This window comes from Coregonus clupeaformis, chromosome 36 (genome assembly GCF_020615455.1).
Source record: "Coregonus clupeaformis isolate EN_2021a chromosome 36, ASM2061545v1, whole genome shotgun sequence".
NCBI classification, from domain to species: domain Eukaryota; kingdom Metazoa; phylum Chordata; class Actinopteri; order Salmoniformes; family Salmonidae; genus Coregonus; species Coregonus clupeaformis.
This window is the reverse complement of record NC_059227.1, coordinates 32,161,544-32,180,334: the sequence shown is the minus strand read 5'-3', so window position 1 is coordinate 32,180,334 and position 18,791 is coordinate 32,161,544. Positions and strand designations below refer to the sequence as shown.

General features: G+C 43.8%; 1 protein-coding gene across 3 annotated transcripts; it reads left to right on the top strand.

The window, feature by feature from the left end:
• Nucleotides 1–1,442: 1,442 nt before the first annotated feature.
• On the top strand, nt 1,443–18,406 carry LOC121552224 (translocating chain-associated membrane protein 2). Of its 3 annotated transcripts, none has more exons than XM_041864977.2 (11): nt 1,443–1,808; nt 6,366–6,429; nt 7,614–7,723; nt 8,860–8,976; nt 9,096–9,154; nt 13,653–13,737; nt 14,140–14,210; nt 15,961–16,065; nt 16,715–16,858; nt 17,122–17,279; nt 17,409–18,406. In XM_041864977.2, exons 3-11 carry the CDS (start codon nt 7,625–7,627, stop codon nt 17,483–17,485), a joined length of 915 nt encoding a protein of 304 aa, XP_041720911.1. In that variant the 5' UTR covers nt 1,443–1,808; nt 6,366–6,429; nt 7,614–7,624; the 3' UTR covers nt 17,486–18,406. The 3 variants fall into 3 exon arrangements, with proteins under 3 accessions (XP_041720911.1, XP_041720910.1, XP_041720909.1); XM_041864976.2 differs by lacking the exon at nt 1,443–1,808 and adding an exon at nt 4,009–4,232 and having other exon boundaries at nt 17,122–17,310; nt 17,409–17,496; XM_041864975.2 differs by lacking the exon at nt 1,443–1,808 and adding an exon at nt 4,010–4,232.
• Nucleotides 18,407–18,791: the final 385 nt, after the last annotated feature.

Sequence of the window (18,791 nt, the reverse complement as noted above, 5' to 3'; positions counted from 1 at the left end):
GGGGTATTCACTAGGAACCAAACAAACCAACCAGAAGCAAACGGTCTCAACAGGGATGGACTAACCTGAATTTGTCCAATAAGAAACAGTTGTTTTCAGTGCAAAACGTTTTGCTACCGTTTGCTATGGTGTGCAGTAATTGCTACAGCACAGGTGAACATATACACTAATTTGCTTACACTGCTTAGGACAGACAGAGCGCCAGTGTCTACTCGACGAAACTGTGTTTGATGGTGAAATTTGACAGGTGTCTCGCTTTTATAGGACACCATTTTGCCTTTTGCGAAGTTGTTCATATTAACAAACATATTTATTGCTAAGAGCTAATTAATATTTTTAAGGTACATTATGTTGTCAAAAATGTAGATGTTTTTAATTATTTGTCTCAAAGAGATGTTGAACATGTTAACTTGCTAAATGCAGTTTTTCGGTTGAGATGCTGTATAATATGTCTCAGGCTCATTGTTTGTTTTTAACAGTTTCCACACTTCAAATGTGACTTATTGATATCCAAGACATGTTTTGCTGTGCTCATTTTTCCATCTCTCTTATAAGGGATCATTGTATTGTTGACTAAATGTTCTATAAAGGACCCAGGATGAGATCCATAGACAACGCATACAGAACACTAAAATTATGCTGGTTTTCATAGTTTTCTCCCTCTCAGGTGCTTGCCTATTCGACATTTTGTTCCATAGGTCAAGGCCACTGGCGGCTTAGTAACAAACAAGCAATAAAGGTTATATTGGGTGGACTTGATGCAAAAAGTAGTTTTAATTATTTTATCTTTCATTGAATTCTGTGTATACAAATTAATGTATTAATTATATTATAATGTTTAATCTACAGTAAAAGCGAATGAGTTATGTTATGCTTGTAAGCATTACATGGAAATGTATAGGTAATATGGGGTAACTTGTGTCCTTACTTGTCCTTTGAAAAGAGGGTGATTTGAAAGCAAGCTCGCTCATTTATTAATGCTAACTAGTTTTACATACAAATCATTTCGAACATTGTTGTTGTAAATAAGAAAATGCTTTGAAAGTTCTATAAACATTCTGTACCATTCTGGAATTCTGAAGGAATTTCACTTCGCCTTGCCTTTCATGAGGAATTTTTAAAAACTTTCCCTTTAAGTTTGGACACGCGCGGAGCAGGGAGAAAGTTGTTGGACGAACAGACAGGGATTTTTTGAAATCGTTGAAAAACAAATAAACTTTACTCGGTGTGGCGGAGGTTCGGCACGGCCGTGCTGTGAATGGGTCAGAGATGGTAGGAGATAGTGATGGAGAGGATAGTGAAGCAAGTATGGAACATAGTGGTACAAATAAAGGAGGGAGTAAGAAAGCGGGAGAGAAAGGGAGTAGGGGAATGAAGGGGAGCGAGAGGTCTACGGAGGTAGAGAGGAGGCAGAAAAATGAAGTTTGAGGAGAGCAACCTAGCTTCCAACGCTAGCGGAAGTTCGGAGGTAGAAAGTGCAGAGGAAGGGCAAGATAAGACACGAGAGGAACATGGAGGTGAGGAGGAGCATAAAGTGATTATGAAGTTTAGGGAGGAAGGGGGAGTTGGGGCGATGAGTCCGATAAGGTTGACGGCTGTGATAAAAGAGTTGATTGGGGAAGTTGTTAATGCTAAAGTGTTAAGATACGGGAGATTGTTGGTGTGCTGTAAGGACATGGCGCAGAGGGAAAAAGCTATCGGAGTGAAGCAAATAGGGAAATGTAAGGTGGACTCGAGCAGCTGGACTGATCAAGCAGTGGAGTAAAGGGGTGATAACAGGAGTGCCTGTGAGTGTTAGCACTAAAGAGGTAAGGGAACATTTGAGAGGAGGTGTTCTAGTGAATGTGCACAGATTGCAAGCAACAAGGGGTGGAGAGCACGTCTATTCTGTTACATTTTAAGGACCGGGTACTGTCAAATAAGGTAACAATAGGATATATGAGTTATTATGTGAGGGCTTTGTGTACCGAAGCCATTAAAGATGTTATAAATGCCAGAAGTTTGGGCATGTGGCAACAGTCTGTAAAGAGAAAAAGAGGTGTGCCTGGTGTGGAGGAGAGCATGAGTATGGGAAGTGTGGAGATGGTGTACAACCAAAGTGCTGCAACTGTGGGGGTGCTCATAGTGTGGCATATAGTGGGTGTGAGGCTATGAAGAAGGCAGTGGAGGTGCAACAAGTGAGAGTGGAGAGAAGGGTGTCATATGCTGAGGCAGCGAGGGTGGTCCAGGTCCAGGGAGATACAGGTTCAAGGGAGAGATGGGTAGGAGCATCTAGACCGGGGATTATGGGGCAGGTGGGCAGCAATATGGTATACATAGAAAAGAGAAAGCTGGTGACGTTCATAGCAGGAGCTATCAATAGCACTGATAAAGTAGAGTCTAAAACGGAGAGGATTAAACTAATAGTGAAAGCTGCTGGGAGACATTTGAGTGACAGGGTTGACATGGGAAGAGGTTGGAGATGACCTCAATCAGCCGATGGTGGAGTCATGTATTACTGGATCTTAGTTATAGTGGTAGTACTACAATGGAATGCTCGAAGCCTGTTGGCTAATGGGCAGGAATTCAAGCAGTTCATTGTTGAAATGATAGCTAAGCCTGATGTGATTTGTGTACAGGAAACATGGCTCAAACTGAATGTGGAGTTTATCATACAGGGATATGTAGTGGTTCGTAGGTGCCACCTTTATAAAGCAAGGAATTCCCTACAAGATGATAGGCAAAGGTATTGAACAGGAGTATGTGGAGGTGTGGATGAGAGGAGGGGTGCTAGTGGTAGTGAATTACTATAATCCGTGTCAGATATTGGGGGAACGGATGGATGGAAATGGCCAAGTGATGGAAAATTTGATAGAAAAGAAAGATTTGGTGTGCCTGAGTGATGGCAGAGGGACCAGGATTGATGTAGCCACAGGGAAAGAGTCTGCCTTGGACCTCACTCTGGTATCTAGTGCGATGGCAGGAATCTGTGAGTGGGAGGTATGGGAGGAGTCGACAGTAGGGAGTGATCATTACCCCATAGTATGCACAGTAGGCCGGAGGGAGGAGGAGGTGTTAGTGGATGGAGTAGGCAGGTGGGTGTTTGGAAGGGCAAAGTGGGATCAGTTTCAGGAGCTGAGTGAGCAGGTGATGGCTCGGGTGGATATGAGAGGGGATGTAGATAGTATGAATAACTGGGTGAGAACAGCGTTAGTGGGGGCAGCTACTGAGGCTATACCTAAGAGTTCAGGGAGGAGGAGGAGGAAAGCAGTCCCATTGTGGACGGAGGAATGTGGGGCAATGGTGAGGAGTAGGAACAGGGTCATTTAGAGTACTGAAAAGGACGCATAACTTCCAACATCTGATTCAGTATAAGCAGGCCCAGGCCATGGTGAGGAGAACTATCAGTCAGGCAAAGAGGTCATGTTGACATCGGTTCTGTGACAGCATTGGAAGGGTGACACCCGTGGGAGAAGTGTGGGGGATGATTAAGAGGATGAGTGGGATCAGAAGGGGATGGGATTATCCAGTGTTGACGAGTGGGGAGGATGTGGCAGTAACAGATGAGGAGAAAGCAGAGATGATGGCCAAAGCATTTGTCCAAGTGCATAGCTCCGCAAATCTGTCAGAGGAGGGACAGAAGAGAGGAGGCTATTTTTACTAGATTAAGGGTGGGACACAGACAGTTGAATAAGACATTAAACGTGATAGGAAAGCATCCATCAGGAAAGTGTGATTATTGTCAGGAAATAGAGACTGTGGAGCATGTATTGCTACAGTGTGGGCAGTATCAGAGGGAAAGAGAGAGGATGAGATCTAGTATGAGGGAGAAGGGGATACAGGAAGTTAGTTCAAATAGTATATTGAGCAGAACGTCATTAGATATAGTCTCAAATATGTTGTTATCTTTTTTAAGAGAAACGGGGTTGGCGGGTAGGATTTAGTTTCTCCCTGTCTCTGGCCCACATTCCAGTACGGTAGGTGGCGGTAATGCACCATAATGTTGGATGCCAACCGCCGATAAATCCCACTGAAGAAGAAGAAGAAGAAGAAGAAGCAGGGAGAAAGTTAACTCCTGAACTTCGCAGTCAGAATATTTTCGGGAAAAAGTAGGAAAAGGTCATTCTGCTGAAATGGCATTCCGGAGGAGAAACAAGAGTTATCCCTTCTTCAGCCAGGAATTCTTAATACAGAATCATGCCGATATCGTATTTAGTTTGGTCATTTTCATTCTCATTGGATTGATGTTTGAGGTGAGATGAATTCTGATTTACATTTTTTCCCTCGTCTCACTCAGCTGTTTCTTGTTGGCAGGTCCACTACAAGATCAAACTGAGGTATTCCAACGGAATGTGGCCTAGTTGGACTACATTTGAAATCGGTTGTAACAATGTAACTTCGTTGCTACCGCTGTTTGGCTACATTTTAATGTGTTGTGCAGATATGTGGGGTGGTTGGCGAATACATTGTTGCCGTTTTTGTTACAATGCAATAGTGTTGTCTACCTAGAGTTACAAAGTAACAATTTAACATAATTTGTTCACCGTTTGTTGAAATTGACAGCGATAAAGTTGACGCAAAAGACGGGACATTTTTACAGCACAACTTCCTATAATTTCCTTAATCTCAACATCAGTCTGTAGGCTAATTCATCTACGTTTTTGTCAGCTATAACATGACGCATTCCGTTTCAAATGTAAGTTATACGTTTTTGCATATGATTATCCAATTTAAAGTGTGTGTCGCTTTGTAACAACAATTCAAAACTGACAGTGTGGTACTTTTTCATTTTGCATTGACGTTTAACTTTAATGAACTCGTTCGGTGTGTTTGACGTCAACGAAAAGCTCCTTTAAGGCACATCTAATTACCATAAACGAATACATTTTTAGTGCCATCCCGTTGCCAAAGCCTTTCGACTAAGGTAGTCCACTGCACCAATTTGATCCCGAGTTAACTGCCACGTCTCAATCTTTGAGCGATGCTGCAGTCGTCTATTTCGCAATGAAAGAGAAGACTGGCTCGCTTTTCTATGCTCGTGACCGTGACACCAATTGTGTTCCATGATCTATTTGCGCCCTAGCTGTCATTTTAATTAAAGGACAAATGTATGCCTAAGATTGTACCCCTTTGACTTCGTGTTTAGGTAATTGAATGGTTGGACCAAAAATGGTCGTCATTGGCTGATGATGATGAATTCACACACAAACACTTGCCGTAGACTAATCCGTTAAAATAACAGTACGGTTCGTTTGGCAAAGTAATTTATTGTGTGTTTTAGCCAGTTTAGGTTTCAATCCGGAATTTGATGTCCCTTCAGCGAGCTATTGCCTTCATGTGTACCTATAGGCTATGGAGGGGGTGTCCCTGAGTTTAGCTAACACGTTTCGTTAAGAGTGAAACCTACTGTGTGAACACTTCACTCTGAATAGACCCACGCAAACGAGATCCCCTTTCATGAACTCGGTGGGCATTAGTTTTGACAAGGCACCAGTGGCCACCACGCGAGTGGAATGTTGGCAATTTGTTAATCCACTCCAGTCTAGAGCTTAATCTACTGTAAAAGTAGCGTCATCCCTTCTTTGTCAATGCAAGCCTTGTCATGCCTAGCCTACGTTTTTTTTCTACAGCACAGGCATACCTCGGACTTCCAGTAGTGTGTGATTGCAGCCTGGAATTTGGGGCGTTCCTGCATGTGGGCATTCCTGCATCTGTAGTAACCCCCCCCCCCTTCCTCGAGCACTCCATCTTGATGCTTGTGTGACACTTTCTATATTCTGGATTTCCCCTGATTGTGTACTGGAGTCCTAGCTAGCACACCGTGTCCTTTGCTCCCACCTGCCCTTGCAGTCGTTAGCAGTGCCTGACAGGTGGGGGCGAAGGACACTGTCTACTGCTGTCCTAGCTAGCTAGCCGCCGGTGTCTCCCCGCCGCCTTCTTCTTCTGTGGGGTGTATCGGCAGTGGGCATCCAACGCCACCTACTGTACTGGAGCGCCCCCCGCCTGTGTACTGGAGTGCTATCTTAAAAATTGACCAATAGAAGTATAAAGAGGGGTTCTTGCAGATGCAGGAACGCCCTGAATTGTGGGCCGCATTTACACCCTTCTCCGGAATTCATTTTCGAAGTACAACGCCAAATTACGCCCAAAAGTGGGAGGTGTTTGAGAAAGTTGCCCTTTTTTGAAGCAGTTGGAGGATACACGCACGCACGCACGCGCACACACACACACGCATTACCAGAACTCTTTATACACTATATTTGGCTGTCTGTACTTGATTGCATTATAGAGGAAGTCATGCATAGGCAAGTCACTTGGCAGTGTCATAAGAAGTTAGTCAGACAGCATGGATATAACCTAAATGTGATTATTGTTCTCTTTTATAGGCAACAGCAAAGACTGCCATACTGTTTATTCAACCTCAGTACAACATCAGCACACTGTCACCAGGTTTGTGCCACAAACCCCATGCTACACTACCACATCAGCTATGCTCCCCAAATGGCACCCTATTCCCTATATAGTGCACTTCTTTTGACCAGGGCTCATAGGGCTCTATTCATAAGTAGTGCACTATGTAAGTAATAGGGTGCCATTTGGGACGCAAACATACTATAGGCTAAAAGGATCTAGGACTACTTTATATTTGCTCAGTGGCATTGCATCACTCTGGCTGCGTTTACACAGGCAGCCCAATTCTGATATTTTTTTCACAAATTGGCCTTTTGACCAATCAGATCAGCTCTGAAAAAGATCTGATGTAATTGGTGAAAAGACCAGTTAGTGGAAAAAAGATCAGAACTGGGCTGCCTGTGGAAACAGTTTGTCAGAGTAGGCCTATCTCATATTTCTATCAGACCTGGGTCAAATACTTTCAGATACTTGAGCTGCACTTGGTTTAGTTTGTCTGGTACAATGGAACAGAAAGTGAAAAGACCAAGCTAAATCAAGTGCGCTGCACTTCAAACACTTTCCACTACTGATGAAGGCATAACTGTCGAAACGCGTTAGCCTGCCCGGCCAAAAAAAAATGGTGAAATGAGGTGACGTCTTTTTGTCCTTTGGGAGTTTCCCAATGTTTCTTGAACTTTGGATTTCATTTGAAGTCATTGTCATATATGGCAGAACACCCAGATATTAAAGCGAGGGCGCACCTGTTACTCCACTCCACAATGTGAATTTGATCTAGGCCTGATCTTGAGGCTTGGTTTTGTATTCTAGTTTTCCTCCTTTTGAGTCTGAAAGAGCTGCAGATAATAACAGTTGTTCTGAGAATACCTGTTGTCATCCATGCATTCCTAGCTGTAGCCTACTTTTGTGTGTATGACGAGTGTCCCTGTCACTCATTATGCCTCCCTGCCCTCCATTGTCTGTCCGTCCTCCTGTCTGTCTGTCTGTCCGTCCTCCTGTCTGTCTGTCTGTCCGTCCTCCTGTCTGTCTGTCCGTCCTCCTGTCTGTCTGTCCGTACTCCGTCCTGTCTGTCCGTACTCCGTCCTGTCTGTCCGTACTCCGTCCTGTCTGTCCGTACTCCGTCCTGTCTGTCCGTACTCCGTCCTGTCTGTCCGTCCTCCTGTCTGTCCGTCCTCCTGTCTGTCCGTCCTCCGTCCTGTCTGTTTGTTTGTCCTTCTGTCCAGAGGGAGAGGTGATGTTGTACCGGTACGGCTGGCAGGACTGCACCACCATCCTCTTCTATTTCTTCATCACCATCATCCTCCACGCCGTGGTGCAGGAGTACGTCCTGGATGTAAGTACTACCAAGACCCACTGCATTGTGGGTATTAGTGTTTTTGTTTCCCTTAGATGATTTTCTAAGTGGGGTGCAAAGGTTTCCAAAGCAACAGCCAGGCCCTCTGGCATCTTAACTGTCTGTCAATTGAAACCAATAGATGCTAAACTTTTACAGGCTGGGGTCAATGGGGCTAGGTGGGGTGGACCGACTTGTGGATACAATGGTAGGGAAACACGGGGTAAAATGGAGATTCAGGTCTGAGTAGTAGAGCGCCCTTTTAAGCACAGATGTAGGATCAGTCAATCATTACATTAACCATTTGAAGAGGACATGCAAAACTGACCTTAGATCAACGTCAATGGGCCTACTGCAGATACTCCTTATGAGGTCACAAGGTCAAATTGAGTTGTCTTTCTGTCTGCTCTCCTAGACAGCTTCCAGGACACAGGAATGTAGACTGGGCACGTATCCACAAAGCGTTTCAGAATAGGAGTGCTGATCTAGGATCTGTTCCATTATAATCTTTATTCATTAAAGGCCAACATTCGAAAAGGCAAAACTGATCCTAGATCAGCGCTCTTACTCTGAGATGCTTTGTGGATACGGGCCCCGATCCCAAATCTGTTTGGGCTGTCTTGCCAACTCCTATGTTTAGCGTGACAGTGACCATAAGAGTTGGCAAGACAGCACAAACAGATCTGGGACCTGGGTAACAGGAATGAGATTGTAATAAAAATGGTTGATCTCAAAAAAAGGAATGGAATTGTGTTGTTGTTTTCCTCTCTAGCTCCATCATCAAGTGTGTTTTACAATGGGTTAATGCTTGAATGGTATGTCTTCTCTCAGAGGGGTATACTACAAAGCAGGATATGGAGTTAGCCAGCAAACTTGTCAACATTTTGTGATTTAACAAACTAAAAGACATATCTAGGTTTAGCTTTTTTAATGAACCATCAAATCAGTAGTCATTTCTGATTGCTTATCAAAGTTAGCTGGCGAACTCATTGATCCTGCTTTGTAGAAGTACTTAAGAGTGGCTAAAGATAGCACTTGCCATCTTGTTGTAGGTAACTTGTTTTTGTACACTTCATTTTGTATCATAATGGCATTTTGTAGCTCTCTTTATTTTATTCTTCTGGTTCCGTTGTTAGAAAGTGAATAGGCGCCTCAATCTCTCAAAAAGCAAGAACACCAAGTTCAGTGAGTCAGGCCAGCTGTGTGTGTTTCACCTGGTGTCCAGCGTGTGGAGTTTCTACATACTTATAACAGTAAGAAATGCATACACACACACACACACACACACACACACACACACACACACCAATGTGTAGCGTTAGGTCCAATCATCATGAAGATTTCCACTGAAGGATCCATTTTCCCTTTGCAGGAAGGATACCTGTTTCACCCTAGCAGTCTTTGGGAGAACTACCCACATGTCCACCTCCGGTATGATGACTCAGCACTAAAACAGGGTCTGCAGCTCAAATGGCACCCTATTCCGTGAATACCGCACTGCTCTTGACCAGGACCTATAGGGGTAGTTCAAATGATTTATTTATATACATACATACAGTGCCTTCGGAAAGTATTCAGACCACTTTACTTTCTCCACATTTTGTTTCGTTACAGCCTTATTTTAAAATTGATTAAATAAATACAAAATCCTCATCAATCTACACACAATACCCCATAATGACGAAGCGAAAACAGGTTTTTAGATTTTTTTTCAAATTCAGTAAAAAGCATGACAGCCTGCTTGGAGTTTGCCAAAAGGCACTTAAAGACTCTCAGGCAATGAGAAACAAGATTCTCTGCTCTGATGAAACGAAGATTGAACTCTTTGGCCTGAATGCCAAGCCTCACATCTGGAGGAAATCTGGCACCATCTCTACGGTGAAGCATGGTGGTGGCAGCATCATGCTGTGAGGATGTTTTTCAGTGGCAGGGACTGGGAGACTAGTCAGGATCGAGGAAAAGATTAACGGAGCAAAGTACAGAGATCCTTGATGAAAACCTGCTCTAGAGCGCTCAGAACCTCAGACTGGGGTGAAGGTTCACCTTCCAACAGGACAACGACCCTAAGCACACAGCCAAGACAACGCAGGAGTGGCTTTGGGACAAGTCTCTGAATGTCCTTGAGTGGCCCAGCCAGAGCCCGGACTTGAACCTGATCGAACATCTCTGGAGAGACCTGAAAATAGCTGTGCAGCAACGCTCCCCATCCAATCTGACAGAGCTTGAGAGGGTCTGCAGAGAAGAATGGGAGAAACTCCCCAAATACAGGTGTGCCAAGCTTGTAGCGTCATACCCAAGAAGACTCTAGGATGTAATCGCTGCCAAAGGTGCTTCAACAAAGTACTGAGTAAAGGGTCTGAATACTTATGTAAATGTGATATTTCAGTTTTTATAACAAATAACAATGTAATCTATTTTAGAATAAGTCTGTAACGTAAGAACATTTGGAAAAAGTCAAGGGGTCTGAATACTTTCCGAATGCACTGTATATATACACAATATATGACTGATAGGGGGCGCTGTGTTGAAGCCACCTTTCCTCAATCTTGGCACTCCTCCATTGTATTTTTTTTTTTTTACATTTTGGATGCTATAAAAATGCATTTATTAATGTCTACATTCCATTTAGCCACATTTATTCTATTACAGACACCTTCACTTTAAATTATAATATCTCAGCTAAACATACAGTACCAGTCAAAAGTTTGGACACACCTACTCAAGGGTTTGTCTTTATTTTTACTATTTTCTACATTGTAGAATAGTGAAGACATCAAAACTATGAAATAACACATATGGAATCATGTAGTAACCAAAAAAGTGTTAAACAAAAAATTGAGATTATTCAATGTAGCTACCCTTTGCCTTGATGACAGCTTTGCATACTCTTGGCATTCTCTCAAACCATTTCACCTGGAATGCGTTTAACAGTCTTGAAAGAGTTCCCACATATGCTGAGCACTTGTTTTTTTGGACTCATCAGACCAAAGGACAGATTTCCACTGGTCTAATGTCCATTGCCCGTGTTTCTTGGCCCAAGCAAGTATCTTCTTCTTATTGGTGTCCTTTAGTAGTGGTTTCTTTGCAGCAATTCGACCATGAAGGCCTGATTCACTCAGTCTCCTCTGAACAGTTGATGTTAAGATGTGTCTGTTACTTGAACTCTGAAGCATTTATTTGGGATGCAATTTCTGAGGCTGGTAACTCTAATGAACTTATCCTCTGCATCAGAGGTAACTCTGGGTCTTCCTTTCCTGTGGTGGTCCTCATGAGAGCCAGCTTCATCATAGCGCTTGATGGTTTTTGCAACTGCACTTGAAACGTTCAAAGTTCTTGACATTTTCCGTATTGACTGACCTTCATGTCTTAAAGTAATGATGGACTGTCGTTTCTCTTTGCTTATTTGAGCTGTTCTTGCCATAATATGGACTTGGTCTTTTACCAAATAGGGCTATCTTCTGTATACCACCCCTACCTTATCACAACACAACTGATTGGCTCAAACGCATTAAGAAGGAAAGAAATTCCACAAATTAACAAGGCACACCTGTTAATTGAAATGCATTCCAGGTGACTACCTCATGAAGCTGGTTGAGAGAATGCCAAGAGTGTGCAAAGCTGTCAAGGCAAAGTGTGGCTATTTGAAGAATCTCAAATCTAAAATATATTTAGATTTGTTTAACACTTTTTTTTTTGGGTTACTACATGATTCCATGTGTGTTATTTCATAGTTTTGATGTCTTCACTATTATTCTACAATGTAGAAAATAGTAAAAATAAAGAAAGACCCTTGAATGAATAGGTGTTCTAAAACCTTTGACCGGTAGTGTATAACTTATATACAGTGGGGGAAAAAGTATTTAGTCAGCCACCAATTGTGCAAGTTCTCCCACTTAAAAAGATGAGGCCTGTAATTTTCATCATAGGTACACGTCAACTATGACAGACAAAATGAGAACATTTTCCAGAAAACACATTGTAGGATTTTTAATGAATTTATTTGCAAATTATGGTGGAAAATAAGTATTTGGTCAATAACAAAAGTTTCTCAATACTTTGTTATATACCCTTTGTTGGCAATGACACAGGTCAAACGTTTTCTGTAAGTCTTCACAAGGTTTTCACACACTGTTGCTGGTATTTTGGCCCATTCCTCCATGCAGATCTCCTCTAGAGCAGTGATGTTTTGGGGCTGTCGCTGGGCAACACAGACTTTCAACTCCCTCCAAAGATTTTCTATGGGGTTGAGATCTGGAGACTGGCTAGGCCACTCCAGGACCTTGAAATGCTTCTTACGAAGCCACTCCTTCGTTGCCCGGGCGGTGTGTTTGGGATCATTGTCATGCTGAAAGACCCAGCCACGTTTCATCTTCAATGCCCTTGCTGATGGAAGGAGGTTTTCACTCAAAATCTCACGATACATGGCCCCATTCATTCTTTCCTTTGCAGAAAAACAGCCCCAAAGCATGATGTTTCCACCCCCATGCTTCACAGTAGGTATGGTGTTCTTTGGATGCAACTCAGCATTCTTTGTCCTCCAAACACGACGAGTTGAGTTTTTACCAAAAAGTTATATTTTGGTTTCATCTGACCATATGACATTCTCCCAATCCTCTTCTGGATCATCCAAATGCACTCTAGCAAACTTCAGACGGGTCTGGACATGTACTGGCTTAAGCAGGGGGACATGTCTGGCACTGCAGCATTTGAGTCCCTGGCGGCGTAGTGTGTTACTGATGGTAGGCTTTGTTACTTTGGTCCCAGCTCTCTGCAGGTCATTCACTAGGTCCCCATGTGTGGTTCTGGGATTTTTGCTCACCGTTCTTGTGATCATTTTGACCCCACATGGTGAGATCTTGCGTGGAGCCCCAGATCGAGGGAGATTATCAGTGGTCTTGTATGTCTTCCATTTCCTAATAATTGCTCCCACAGTTGATTTCTTCAAACCAAGCTGCTTACCTATTGCAGATTCAGTCTTCCCAGCCTGGTGCAGGTCTACAATTTTGTTTCTGGTGTCCTTTGACAGCTCTTTGGTCTTGGCCATAGTGGAGTTTGGAGTGTGACTGTTTGAGGTTGTGGACAGGTGTATTTTATACTGATAACAAGTTCAAACAGGTGCCATTAATACAGGTAACGAGTGGAGGACAGAGGAGCCTCTTAAAGAAGAAGTTACAGGTCTGTGAGAGCCAGAAATCTTGCTTGTTTGTAGGTGACCAAATACTTATTTTCCACCATAATTTGCAAATATATTCATTAAAAATCCTACAATGTGATTTTCTGGATTTTTTTCCCTCAATTTGTCTGTCATAGTTGACGTGTACCTATGATGAAAATTACAGGCCTCTCATCTTTTTAAGTGGGAGAACTTGCACAATTGGTGGCTGACTAAATACTTTTTTTCCCCCACTGTACTTATTAAGGACACAGTATGCTTTACATTAGTTATCTTGTTGTTGTTATTAGTCCCATCCTTCAGCACCATTCAACACCTCCCATCTATCTCTTAACAGTGTTGACATCTTCACTATTATTCTACAATGTAGAATAATAGTAAAAATAAAAAACCCTGGAATGAGTAGGTGTCCAAACTTTTGACTGATACTGTAAGTTAAAAATGAAAACAAATATAAAAACATTTTCCTTAAAGTATGTTTTGAGATTACTAATGTTGCTGTCACCACTACAACAACAACAACAACAACAACATACTTAAATACATGTCATTTTTTCCCCTTGAAACATTTAATTAAATACTGTAGAATTCCATTAATTCCTACAGAGGACTGCTCCTACTGGGGATTACCAGTGGCTTCAAAGCCTCTCTATGGCCAATACATAGCATCAGCAATCCAGGGTTTATATACATCAGTGGTTAGATCCCCTGCTCTGCACCGTGTCCTTGAACAACCTCTCCCTGTGTGTGTTGCAGCTTTCAGGTGAAGTTATTCTTCCTCACTCAGCTGGCCTACTGGCTTCACGCCCTGCCTGAGCTCTACTTCCAGAAAGTACGCAAGGTCAGTGCTGAGGCTGTGGGAAACAGAGGACCGATACCTGTGTGTGTGTGTGTGTTGTGTGAAAACAATTAGCTGAAAGGAAATCTTCATTAAATCAGCCCATAGTCTGAGTAAGGAATTCTGTCAGATTATATTCATCCAAAAAATTATTGTTTACTCAAATGACAAAATCACATGTTACTTTCCTCCCCTTGAAAGCTGCAATTCATCTCATTGTCCATAGACTCCTTTACTTTCAAGGTAAAAGGAAACGAAATATGGAAACGTGCCATTCGGGTGAACTATCCCTCTGATACAACATTAGTTTGCACCCACATGCCGTCTTTCTGAGTGGTTCCATTGGTGTTGACAGAGAACCAGATGCAGACGTTGTTGATGTGACTACTCGTTGTTGTTCCTCAGGAGGAGATCCCTCGCCAGCTGCAGTACATCTGCCTCTACCTGCTGCACATCTCTGCAGCATACCTGCTCAAGTAAGCACCCATAGAAGCACCTATATAAACATAGATAAGTACCTAATATTAGCACATATAAACAGTGGGGAGAACAAGTATTTGATACACTGCCGATTTTGCAGGTTTTCCTACTTACAAAGCATGTAGAGGTCTGTAATTTTTATCATAAGTATACTTCAACTGTGAGTGACGGAATCTAAAACAAAAATCCAGAAAATCACATTTGTATGATTTTTAAGTAATTAATTTGCATTTTATTGCATGACATAAGTATTTGATCACCTACCAACCAGTAAGAATTCCGGCTCTCACAGACCTGTTAGTTTTTCTTTAAGAAGCCCTCCTGTTCTCCACTCATTACCTGTATTAATTGCACCTGTTTGAACTCGTTACCTGTATAAAAGACACCTGTCCACACACTCAATCAAACAGACTCCAACCTCTCCACAATGGCCAAGACCAGAGAGCTGTGTAAGGACATCAGGGATAAAATTGTAGACCTGCACAAGGCTGGGATGGGGTACAGGACAATAGGCAAGCAGCTTGGTGAGAAGGCAACAACTGTTGGCGCAATTGTTAGAAAATGGAAGAAGTTCAAGATGACGGTCAATCACCCTCGGTCTGGGGCTCCATGCAAGATCTCACCTCGTGGGGCATCAATGATCATGAGGAAGGTGAGGGATCAGCCCAGAACTACACGGCAGGACCTGGTCAATGACCTGAAGAGAGCTGGGACCACAGTCTCAAAGAAAACCATTAGTAACACACTACGCCGTCATGGATTAAAATCCTGCAGCGCACGCAATGTACCCCTGCTCAAGCCAGCGCATGTCCCGTCTGAAGTTTGCCAATGACCATCTCGATGATCCAGAGGAGGAATGGGAGAAGGTCATGTGGTCTGAGACAAAAATAGAGCTTTTTGGTCTAAACTCCACTCGCCGTGTTTGGAGGAAGAAGAAGGATGAGTACAACCCCAAGAACACCATCCCAACCGTGAAGCATGGAGGTGGAAACGTCATTCTTTGGGGATGCTTTTCTGCAAACGGGACAGGACGACTGCACCGTATTGAGGGGAGGATGGATGGGGCCATGTATCGCGAGATCTTGGCCAACAACCTCCTTCCCTCAGTAAGAGCATTGAAGATGGGTCGTGGCTGGGTCTTCCAGCATGACAACGACCCGAAACACACAGCCAGGGCAACTAAGGAGTGGCTCCGTAAGAAGCATCTCAAGGTCCTGGAGTGGCCTAGACAGTCTCCAGACCTGAACCCAATAGAACATCTTTGGAGGGAGGTGAAAGTCCATATTGCCCAGCGACAGCCCCGAAACCTGAAGGATCTGTATGGAGGAGTGGGCCAAAATCCCTGCTGCAGTGTGTGCAAACCTGGTCAAGACCTACAGGAAACGTATGATCTCTGTAATTGCAAACGAAGGTTTCTGTACCAAATATTAAGTTCTGCTTTTCTGCTGTATCAAATACTTATGTTATGCAATAAAATGCAAATGAATTACTTAAAAATCATACAATGTGATTTTCTGGATTTTTGTTTTTTATTACAGACCTCTACATGCTTTGTAAGTAGGAAAACCTGCAAAATCGGCAGTGTATCAAATACTTGTTCTCCCCACTGTACATATTAAAGCACATAAGCATATCTAAACACCATTATAACCCCATTACTCCCCTCCCTCTCTCCCTCCTCCATCCCTCCCTCCCTCTCTCCCTCCTCCCTCTCTCCCTCCTCCCTCCCTCCCTCCTCTCCCACAGTTTGAGTCCTGTGGGCCTGGTACTCCTCTGTCTGCAGTACCTGTCTGAGCTGGGCTTCCACATCGCCAGAATGTTCTACTTCACTGATGAGAGCCACCAAAAGATGTGAGTTCCTACTTCCAACTCTGTGGCCTTGTGGTTAGTGTCCGCCCTGAGATTGGAAGGATGGGGGATCCCCGGTTGAGTCATACCAAAGACTCTTAAACTGGGACCTGATGCCGCTCTGCTTGGCACTCTCATTAATGAGATAGATTGGGGGTAAGGACCTGAGATAGACTAGTGTCCTGTCCAGGGGGTGTACTTGTACATCATGCTGCCTCACGCTACAGAATCAGGAGATGGGCTCCTTCCCAGTGGGCCGTTCTGGCTCGGACAAGGCTTGCTTACCTTTGTCATAACCTACTTAGTCCACCTTCCAACTGCACAACAACATATCATATAGAAGTGCTGTTCATATTATAATGTGATATGAACTACACTTCATTAAAGGTGGACTCTGTAATATGACATCACCAGACACAGCGGGGTGACTTCCTGAAAAATAACCTGCCAAGACTCCCACTATTGGCTCATTGCAATTTCCACATTCTTGGCTAATCTGCATTTTGTTGTTGATATAAAATAAAAAAAAAGCTGAAAGTCTCCCTGCTGCATATGATTGTCTTATTGCTGACTACCTTTAATGGCAGTGCATGCCTTGTGATCAATCATAATAATCATAATCCATTTCTGTTATTTACTGATGTGTGTCCAGGTTTGACCTCTGGGCCGTGAACTTTGTGTTCACGCGGATGGTGACCCTCACCCTTGTGTTCCTGGCTGTGGGTTTCGGGTTGGCCCGTGCCGAAAATCAGGGGCTGGACTGGAACATGGGCAACTTTAACACTGTGCTGATACGGTAAGGGTTTTTAGTGGCTTCTATGTCTAATGTACACAAATTACACACATGTGCACTCACACAAACACACATCCTTTCCTCTCTCTCCCCCCTCCCTCTCCCTCTCCCCCTCCCCCCTCTCTCCCCCCCTCCCTCCTCCCTCTCTCCCTCTCCCTCCCCTCTCTACTCACCTCATCCTCCCACCGTCTACTCCACCCTTCCCACCCTCTCGTGCTCTCGCTCTCGCTCTCGCTCTCGCTCTCGCTCTCTCGCTCTCAAAATAGGATGCCTGTGTTGTTGCTGGTGAGTCTGACCCAGTCCTGGCTCCTGTGGAAGTTTATCCATTTCCAGCTGAAGCGGTGGCGAGAGTTCAGACACGCACAGGCCGCTAGGAAGAGGGCCGCCGCCAAGCAAACCCCCCGACCGCTGAAGAGAGACTCCCGTGAGTGGACACACACACACGTGCTTTAATTGTAAGAGTTGAAGACATTCTATTACAGCGAACAGCAAGTGTAGTTAGGATTATCTGACTATATGTTAATGTGTGAATGCCCTCCTCTCCCTCCTCCAGTTGGCCACCATGAAAACGGCACAATCAAAGCAGAGAACGGAGCATCTCCTCGACCCAAGAAGATCAAGGCACCTTAATGTCTCCACCCATCATGGCTGCCCTAACAGTGACCCTGATTATATGGCTTATCAATCAGAGGAACAGGAAACTGGTCCCACACAATTCATCCTCTTCCTGTTTTGCATATTTTCCGGAGGTGACGTGGGGGCTGCGTCTGTCGCTATTGACACAACAAGGCTTAAAAAATGCTGGATGAAAATGAAATTCCAAAACCAAACCCCCCTCGAGCCCTGAACAGACATTTACTCTCATATCAGTATTTATTTTATACAGCTGCCTGTTATGGACACTGGTTCTGATCTCCCTGTATACTGAACGATGTATGTTATTTGTGGCACAATGTATACTGTGTGTCATATTGAATGTGTTGATGCCTGTTCCTCGTGTGTTAATAACTGTACTGGCCTGGGGTTTGTCAAGATGCCGCTGTCTTTGAGCTCTGCCGTTGTTGTCGTTGAATGAGCCGGCTTCGCTTTTGTTTCATAGCATGGGTCGTATTCATTAGGCACCAAACGGAAGAAAACTGACTGAAACATGGACGGATTGGACTTGTACAATAAACACTCATTTTCGGTTTCTGTTGCAAAATGTTTTGTGCCCTAATGAACACGACCCTGGTTACTTGGTGCAGGAAGGATGTTGCTGGTTCTACAGTGGCCCTAAAGGTACATCAGCGCGTGCTGGCTTTGATGCTACCCAATCAGTGATGGGCGGGACCAATTCTGGGGCTCTGGTTACTCCTTGACCCCTCCCTCTGGGTCATGGTCGGAGTGAGTCGGACCGTGCTGTGGTCACTTTACACTAACCAGGACCATCCTGATGACCAGCAGATATGTTGGATAATACTGCATGCTATTCAATTGTTTTTGTTAAAGAAGTCTCTATTTTTACTTTATTAAATAATGCATTGTTCTCAAATGCTGAGGTTTGAACAGTTATTTTTGTCTATTGCATTATTACCTTGATGTGAATCGGTTTTGTATGTGTTAAAATGTACTGAATGTTTCCAAGTCATTTGACTTTTATGGCCATAGCCACAACGTAGGAAGTATTGCAGGCACAAAGGGGCTGTGTCCTTGATTCCTCAATTCCTGTCATAGCTCACTGGAGGAGGAGGAGGGAGGGGCCTTGGATCCTCTCGTCCAATGCACTTCGACAGGAATTGAGGAAACAAGGACGGAGGAAGCATGGATTGCAATGTTTTCAGACACAGATGGTCTTGGGTCACTGTAGTCTTGCATACCAGCCAGCCTCTTTCCCTATAGGCTGTAAGTAGCTTTGAGCAAGCCGAGGCCTATCTCCTGATTCTGTAGCGTGAGGCAG